This window comes from Ctenopharyngodon idella, chromosome 12 (assembly GCF_019924925.1).
Source record: "Ctenopharyngodon idella isolate HZGC_01 chromosome 12, HZGC01, whole genome shotgun sequence".
NCBI lineage: Eukaryota > Metazoa > Chordata > Actinopteri > Cypriniformes > Xenocyprididae > Ctenopharyngodon > Ctenopharyngodon idella.
Genome location: NC_067231.1, coordinates 6449548 through 6459179, shown reverse-complemented (window position 1 = coordinate 6459179; position 9632 = coordinate 6449548). Strand labels below are relative to the sequence as shown.

General features: G+C 38.8%; 1 protein-coding gene across 1 annotated transcript in view; it reads right to left on the bottom strand.

Annotated features, from left to right (window-relative positions):
• Nucleotides 1-4677: 4677 nt before the first annotated feature.
• The window catches only part of arid5b (AT-rich interaction domain 5B), a 137620-nt gene continuing 132665 nt past the window's right edge, over nucleotides 4678-9632 (bottom strand). The window contains exon 10 of the mRNA XM_051915029.1: nucleotides 4678-8315. Coding sequence (XP_051770989.1) covers nucleotides 6264-8315 — 2052 coding nt within the window. The 3' untranslated portion in view covers nucleotides 4678-6263. The remainder of the gene's footprint in view (nucleotides 8316-9632) is intronic.

Here is a 9632-nt window from a genome sequence, read left to right as displayed (position 1 = left end):
ACTGCACTCACAGTGACAAATTAACTCATGCCCTCAATTTCAGAGGATCAACTTTTGTACAATAAACAATTTTTTAGTACTCACCACTTGGCTGCTGAGGCAAAATCAGTGGAAAAACACTGATCTATATAATTTTTCAATTTAAATTGTGCTTATTTTGTCATTTAATTTAACCAATGTATAAAAAAGGCAATAATTTTCTTTGATGAATAGCCCAGTTTTAGCTACTGTAGGAAGTGTGCTAGATGCTTTTGCCTGTAGTGAGAGTGTTCTCGTCTGACTGGCAGGGGGCGCTCTGCTCAAGCACAGCATTGCTTCAGGGTGCTGCAGAAGATATGCAGCAAACTGATGATTCTTTGTTTATTGAATTCTTATTTGACATTCTACTGTACACATTCTCACCATTTATGCACTTGCCTTTCATTTTTTACTGGCGAGTCTGAACATGCACAAGTCATTTGTCTTTATGTGCATGTACTTTATGTATACAGAGGTTTATGTGCACATTTTTAAAAAATGATTTATTTCTGTTTTAATGTTTTCATGGAGTAGACTACAATGTTTCAGCTGCATAGACTCAAGCCTCTTGGAAAACCAGCACATTTCGGATTGTGAACACGTACTCTGATTAGATTCAATGAAGCATTTCAGATTAATTTTCAAGTCAATAGATTTTATAAGGCCTCTGGAGTAAATTGTAAGCACAATTATTTGTTGTAACACTAAATGTAGATTTAAACATCAATGTAATTGGTTATTCACCTGTAAGCTGTTTTATATATATATATATATATATATATATAGGATATATATAGGATACAAATAGTCAATCAAAAATAAATGTATAAAGTTATTTGAGGTTCAATAGGAGGTGTGTGTATAAATGTTCCAGTGTGGAAACAATTTGTGGTACAGCCAAGGCTTTAAATGTTTTGCACCAAATGTGTATTTTAATCGCAGAAACATTCAAAGGCAGGAAACAGAGATGGCGTCAGATGCCCTTTCCTTCTGAGTCAATAGCCGATTGTGTCTGGTGAGTTTGAGAAACACTTAATGGCACTTTGCCTCATGTGTTGGTTTGGGGCTATTGGGACCAGCACTGTTCTTGTAATCATACCCCCCCCCCCCGCCCCCCCCCCCCCCCCCCCCAAGGCCAAATTCTAAATTACATTCCCAAACAGAAGTTGGCCACAGCATCATCAACAATATCTTTAAGTGTTACCAGCAAGATGGACTACTGGTAATATAATTTAGATTTAAGATGGTGTTGAGGAGTTTTTCTGGGCTACACAAAGCCAAAATTCCATACAGCAGTCTGTAATTATGTTGTTGCCTCTTTCACCATATATTTAATTCAACCACTAGATGGGGTATTACAAACTTGGAAAACATTTGGAGTGTATTTTATATCTTAATGAAGTGCAGTTGTTTCATGGTGAGCTTGTTCTCTTAAAAATATTTATTAGTAAGTGTTTTAAGTGGAACAAAAACTTTTGCTGTGCCATGGTCAACTTGATGGTATTTAATCCCTTGACTCTTTTGTAAGAAAAGCCCAGCTGTGGGACAAGTAAACTATTATAGTGCCATCTATTAAAATGTTTCATGAAATATAAAGTTGTTAACTATACGGAGTCTAATTTGGTCCACTGCTGCTTTTTAAATCATAGCATGCTATATATACACACATCATGCGGTAAAACAGTGGCAAAGGCTTTAAATGGACCACTGTTTAACCTTACAGCAAGAAGGCAAAAATGCATTCCTGTAGCAGCTAAAAGATTTAGGCCAGATTTTTGAAGTCTGAGCAGTCAAGTTTGAACTCTAACCTCCAGCACGCAGCTGGCTGTGACAATCTTACACTGAAAGAGACACTTTAAGTGCTCTTGACAAACAGTCTAATTATGGGGCCACAAAATTCCCAGTGCTCATTACAATTATAATGAACAGGGTAAACTAGAGCAGATGTGTCCTAGTGCCTTTTCAGTGTGTGTTTGAGTACTGTACCAAGGCAGTGTGAGATTTCTACATGGTCACTCTATATTATAAACATTAGCTCAAATTTTTGTCTATACATATATGTAACAAAATGTGTTTCTAAAACATAGTTTAATCCATAATAATATCCGGTACTCTACTAGTTCTAGCCAATGGTTATGATATAAAGTATGAAAGTAGGGCAGAGAAATAGGTTTAGTGATTGGATTCATTTAAAGGAGTAGTTCACTCTAAAATTAAAATTTTATCATTTCAGCCCCAAGGTGAATAACGTGTATGACTTATTTTGATATTTTGAGGAGCACTGCTCTTTCCCATACAATGTAAGATTAAAAGGATAGTTGTTCAACCAAAAATTAAAATTCTGTCATCATTTACTCACCCTCATGTTGTACCAAAACTGTAGACATCCTTTCTTCTGTGAAACACAACTGTTTGGACCATTCAGCGAAACACTGGACCTCACTGACTTTCTTTATACGGACAAAAAACACTGGTAACACTTTACAATAAGGTTCATTAATTAAACATTAGTTAATGTATTAATTAACATGAACTAACCATGAGCAATACATGTGTTACTGTATTTACTAATCTTCGTTAACGTTAATTAATGAAAACACAGTTGTTCATTGTTTGTTCATGTTAGTTCACAGTGCAATAACTAATGTTAACAAGATTTTAATAATGCATTAGTAAATGTTGAAATTAACATTAACAAAGATTAATAAATGCTGTATAAATGTAGTTCATTATTAGTTCATGTTAACTAATGTAGTTAACTAATGAACCTTATTGTAAAGTGTTACCAAAACACTGAAACATTTTTCAAAATATCTTCTTTTAAGTTCCACAGAAGAAAAAAATGTATACTGGTTGGAACAACATCAGGGTGATTAAATGATGACAGAATTTTCATTTTTGGTTGAATTATCCCTTTAAGTTAGCTTGTAGGGGTGGGCAATCTTCCCAAAATTTCATATCCCAATCAAACAATCATGATGCATGATCTGAATCGCGATCTTGACAATTTTGAGATGTACTGTCAAGAATATCCAGTCTGGAACAAGCCCGTGGACTTAAATATTTGCACAATTTAAAACACAGTATTTCATTAAACAATCAGTTGTAACCCTGAGTTGAACTTTAAAACACTGCATAGTCTTCGCTATATCAATTATATATACATTGATTCTTATTAAAACTACTAAAGTTATTCAGTCAAGAGCAGTGAGTGATTTTGTCTTTGGTTTAACATGAATGACAGACAGCAGCAGGTATTTGCATTAGATTTTAAGACTGAATGCATGGATCTAATATAATGACATGCATCCAATTTCTTTCCCAACTGTTTATTCACTTAAGGCATAACTGACTGTCTTTATGTAAATACTTGCCAAGATTGACATTTTGACATATTTTTGTATATTTGACCATTTTGGTGTGCACCTGAAACCTCAAGTATATACAGTCAAACCAAAAATTATTCAGACATTTTTGATATATTTTTACTAGTGGGTGCAGGAAACTATAGTTCATTTATGTAAGTGAGAATAGCAAAATAAAGTAAACTGTGACATATTTTACCCAAAAATACAGTCGACTACCAGTAAAATTAATAAAAATTTGGAACCAGTAATTATTCAGACACTTTGACCTGACCATGTTTTGCTTAAGTGTTATCTGACATAATTAAGATTATTTTTTTCTGACAGTTTAACTCTGAGATCTTGTCATATTTTATTACCATTTTTTAAACTAAAGTGAATAAACTGTATTAATGAATGAAATGTTCAAGGTGTCTGAATAAATTTTGGTTTGACTGTACTTTGCTCATCTGTGTTCCACTCCGTCTCGCAGCGTGCGCAGACAAAGTGGATGGGGATCAGTCTCTTTTGCAGTTTAATGGGCTTTTAAAAATTATTTTTAAAGTCACGTTACATGATTTGACTGATTTGGACGTTAAAGGGTTAGTTCACCCAAAAAGGAAAATTATCATTAATTACTCACCCTCATGTCGTTCCACACCCTTAAGACCTTCGAAACACAAATTAAGATATTTTTGATGAAATCCGAGAGCTCTCTGACTCGTCCATAGACAGCAATATAATCAACACTTTCAAGGACCAGAAAGGTATTAAAGACATCGTCAAAACAGTCGACGTGACTGCAGTGGTTCAACTTTAATTTTATGAAGTGACGAGAATACTTTTTGTGCACAAAAACAAAAGGTCTTACGATTGTGGACTGACATGAGGGTGAGTAAATAATGACAGAATATTAATTTTTGGGTGAACTAACCCTTTAAGTTAAGGCTTTTAAGGAGGAGCGAAAGCACACCGCTTTAAAGGAAGGGAACGGCATGCGGCACAATGATCATTTTATCTTGATTATCACATTTTCATAATCGTTGGAAGCCAAAATCGAAACGGAAACTAAAATTTGATTCATCGCACAGCCCTACTGCTGTTGAATTGTTTTTCAAATGCATCATCACGCATGAAAGACACATGATATAATTTGGCCAGTCAGCACAGCCATCTAGTAGGAAGTCATTGCTGTATTTTAACATTATTATGAGGACATAAAAGATCACAATCTCTATGATTCGCTTGAAAAGTAGATCATGGATGTCTTCAAGACCAATCACGATATAAAATCGTTACATTTCCAACCCCTATTGGCTAGAATTTGTGTTAAAAAAAACAATATCTTTGCAAATAGTGCGAAAACATGCGTAGATGAACCGTTGTCTTCTATTAAGTTATAAAACTGTTTATTACTCATTACAAAATGTTACATAGCAACCTTGAGTGTTACTCCAAACGTTGTTTGGAGTAAATACATTTCTTGAAGTTTAGTTCCTACTACTAATACATCAAAAAAAAAAACAAAAAAAAAAAACAAACAAACAAACAAAAAAAAAACAATATAATTGATTACCCCTAGGAGTACTGTGTTGCTTTTCAAATTGTCTCTGTACTTTCCCAAAATCTTTTGTGCAAAGAAATCATGCTTCTTTTAATTAAAACCTCTTTTCTGGCAAGTGTTACACTTCATTTAATACAGACGCAAATTTGACTGCTGTCAGCACTTAACAGACCTAAAATTCAATAACAATATCTGAAACAAATTTTAACTGTTAACTATCCTTAAACAGAAAATGATGGAAAAGCCTGTGTGTGCTTAACTAAGTGCTCCTAAAATATGTTTTTCCCCAAATGTAGTTTTAAATTTCAGTTGTATCTCCTGATAAAAAGTCCTCTGAGTAAGCGATCACAAGTGTACACCAGCAAATACAAAACTCACTTTCTGACACTTAAGTAGTCCTGCATTTTATCCTTTCACCATCCAAAATCGCTCTCTAGCAGTTCAGAGCAGTCAGAAATTACAGTAGCAAGTGAACATGATACAAAATGCGTTCAGTCTGTGAAGGTTATGTACAAGCACCTCAGTCCTACATTTGACAAACACATTCCACATTGCTCTGTTGAACAGGAGCGAGTTTGGCTGGGTATGAGAGGAGCTGAAAGGGAGGACAGCAGACAGTGGTCAAAGAAGCTTGTGAAGCCTACTTCACATTGTATCACTGACGTTTAAGATTCCTTCAAGGAAAGCTTAGTTAGTTTTATTTACATGTAACCGTGTAACACACCTAACTGCAATACTCGGGTCTTTTTTCTGCGTCTTTATCAAATGTGATATCTCATTGCTTAACCCTTGTAGGATTGAAAAATAAACATATAAAACTACCACACTGTTGCATTTTTAAAAAATAACAACAACAACAACAGCAACAAAAAAACGTACAGTCAAGAATAATGTGAAAAGGTCCAACAGTTACCCAGGCAGCTCTTGCATTATCGTATCATAGTGTTTCAGACAAAAGAGCTCTCAGAATGGACTGAAATAGCACTGTTGCATTGCACTGATTTGTCACTCGACTTTCCTCCGTGGACATCATACCCATCTCCACTTGGGCACCTGTGCCAAGGCAACATGTTTTCGAACAAGACAACTGACACTTTCAAACAGTGCGTTGAGAACAAGCCACAATCAGCCCAGTTGGCCCCTGTTCAAAGAAATGTGCAAATCATAAACTTGAGTGGCAAGAAAGTAATTAACAGAAATAACTGCTCCCGTGTTAAAGCATTTATAAAACACTGCTATTGGTTGGATACATAGTGTGACCATGCTTGATGGGATTTTCTGGGGAGCATCAAGTCTGGGCTGGGCACATCCAGCCAGGGAATATCAGACTGCATCACCTAGGAAAGTTTAGTGCTGGGGTGCACTGAAGAGAGTTGAGGGGGACTGAAAGCTGGCTGGGGGTGAAGGGCCGACATGGGGTAGAGGCCAGGGTGCAGAATGTCCCCGTATGAGGTGCCCACTTGGTGCCTGTACATGTGGGCGGGATTGGCGGCCAGGAACTGTCTTTGCATCATTAAGGAATGAATGGCGAAGGGGGGCATGAGTGGTGACAAAACAGCTTGGTTCTTCAAGTACTGCAGTGGATGGGAGAAACTTGGGGTGACATGGGAGCCCAAGCTTTCACACATGTCCTGTACCTGAGATACAAATGTCCCTGGATACAGCCCTTGGAATAGGTGGGAGTGCAAAGGGATCTTGTGGCCATCTGAAACGTAACCGTTGATGTGCACTGCGTGAGCAGGTTCTGCTGGCTTCATGGACTCACTGTCAGCTTCCGGCGTCCTTGGTTTCCCCGGGCCGTCTCTTTGCGTCGAGCAGTGCAAGGGCGTCACAGCCCGGATCTTCTTCTCCGATGGGCCGTTCTCCAAATCCTCAAGGTTCCTTTTCAGTGGCCGTGCAGCGCAAATATTCTGTGGGCTGCTTTTTGCACTCAGAATGGGCCGAGCCATCTCATCAATCTTGTAGCTCAAGGTCTCTTCTCCTCTGCCGTTGTGTGATTTCGGTTCAGTTACCTTTTTAGACGTGGACACGGTCATGGGAGTAACACGACAGGCTCTGGGATGGTAATCTATGCTTGAGCTCTGACTGTTGCCTGCTTGAAAGAGAGGAGAGTTTTTAATGTCCTGTTGCATTGCGGGATGTGGGATGCCAGTGAGAGAGGATGTGGAAAGAGGCAGTTTGTGGGGAGAGGATTTTGGGAGGCTCAAATCAGTTGGTTGCTCCTCTGTTACCCTTTCTGCAGGAGGTCCCTTTTCTTTCTGACTAAGCCGGGCACAGTAATTCAAACCCACATTGTCGGGATGCTGACTTGGGGGAAAGCCCTGGGCGGTCTCACAGTCTCGAGGGTAAACGTCTCTGCTAAGATACTTGCTTATCTGCTCCTTGCTCAGGTGGTGCTCTGTTTGTCGGCAGAGATTGTGTAGGTGTGGTGAGGAGTAAAAGTCACTCAGGAAGCTGGGAGCCTGGCCAGGACGAGGCATCTCAGCAGATTTCTCCATGCTGGAATGGGGGTCGGCCCTCATAATGTACGGCTCTCTTATCGGAGTAGGCTGTGGCTGGGGTACTGGTTCTCCCTCACTACACCCTTCTTTCTGAGAGCCCTCTGTTGAGGACTTCCTGTCCTCACTGCCCCTGGACTTGAAGCTCTGAGCATGCTGAATAACTGATGGTCGTTTGATCACCATGTTGGTCTCTGCAGTGGAAGGAGCATGGGAGCTCTGCTGTCCAGCAGATGAGCTTTCTGTACTACTGCTGGACAACCTCCTACTGACCAATGGAGGTGGCGGTCCATATGGGTAATTATTAAGCAGTCCTGTTCCACTGACTTGGGACAGCATCTTCTTCTTAGCTAATGGGGACATGATGCCAGGATTACCCCTAGGGTAGAGGAGAGGATTAAAATTGAAGCATGCTTCTTCCTTTTTAGTGGGCTCGGCCCTTTCGGGTGGGATTTCAGGAGATGCGACAGGTTTCTGCTTTATGGTCGGCAGCACCATTCCCACCTGGTTTTGGCCCTCTTTTGGCCTAGACTGTTCAATGTTTGCAAGGGCACCTGGAGGTACCTTGTATTCTAGCACCCCATGCTGCCATTGGTCCGGTGTGTGAGAGTTGGGGAGAGGATGACCGTGGTGCAGCAGCATGGCAGCAACAGGAAACACGTCACAATCCTCTGATTTGAGTGGCGCACCATCTTGTGGAAGTGAGGGCAAGACATTCCCATTTGCATGCTCATATGCGTTATGGACCACAGGTTGATCTTCATCCTTGATCACTAGCTGCACACCTTCATCTTCAATAAGAGGACTCTTTGCTTCTAGGTCCTTCGAGGTTAGAACCAGGGACTGTTGGCTATCCTGCTTCTCCTGGAGCTGTTCCGTGTCCTCCATCCCCTACAGACACATAGAAACATTACTTAATGGCACAATTAAACAAAGAAACTTGACAAGCATACACTGCTAAGACAGTTACACCCACACATGAGTTAAGTCATATGAGATGACCTGGGGGAGGTGATACTCTGAAAATGTACTAAAACATGTAGACATTTTGAATTTGTATTTTATTTCTAATTTCTGATATATAATACATTTTTAATATAGCTTAAATATATAGCGCTATCAAGTCTACATTCCTACTTGTGCAGTCTGGAATGTGAATAGGTAAAAATAAATGGGTGAAAAATTGAGATGATTGACAAAAAGGCATGTTATTATTCTGTTATACCTCAAAGTAAGTTTCAAGGTCCTTGATTTCATTAACGCTTTAAGAGTCTGCTTTTGACTGGGTTCAGCATTCAGTTTCAAACATGGAAACTGTTATAACCAGTCAGACAGAAGAGTTCTAACTGCTTTTAGACAGATTGGAAAGGTTGTAAGATCAAATTTATTATCCATGTGTATGAATTGAACTGTAAAATTTGCATCTTGAATTTTTAACTTCTTAAACTTGCAAGGAGTTGTCAGTCTGCCCAATGCTGGGAACATTTTGACTAGGTGGTACTTATGTTGGCTCTGGATGTTCTGTCATTCTGTCATTAATTACTCACCCTCATGTCGTTCTAAACCTTTTGTTCATCTTCCGAACACAAATGAAGATATTCTGATGAAATCTGAGAACTTTCTGTTCCTCCATAGACGACTACGATAGTGAAACTAATCCATATGAATTGAGTGGTTTAGCCCAAATTTTCTGAAGAAACACGATCACTTTAAATGATGAACAGATTGAATTTAGGCTTTTATTCACATATAAACATTCATCAACTCACACATCAGTTGTGGTAAATGGAAGCTCAAGCATGTTTGCTTGACTCGTGCGAGAACCACTGAGGTTTGTTCTCGTGTGTTATGCAGTATGTTTGAGCTTCCGCAAGAGGTTTGTTCTCACGTGTCAAGCAGTTCCGTTTGTTTGCTGGTCAATGTTTATGCGTGAATAAAAGCCTAAATTAAATCTGTTCACCATATAGAGCGATCAAGTCTCTTCAAAAATTTTGGACTAAACCACTCAATTTATATGGATTAGTTTTATGATCTCTTTATGAACTTTTTGAAGCGTCAAAGTGGTAGTTGCATAGCTGTCTATGGAGGGACAGAAAGCTCACAGATTTCATCAAAAAGATCTTCATTTGTGTTCTTAAGATGAACGAAAGTCTTACGGGTTTGGAAAGACATGAGAGTGAGTAATTAATGACAGAATTTTCATTTTTA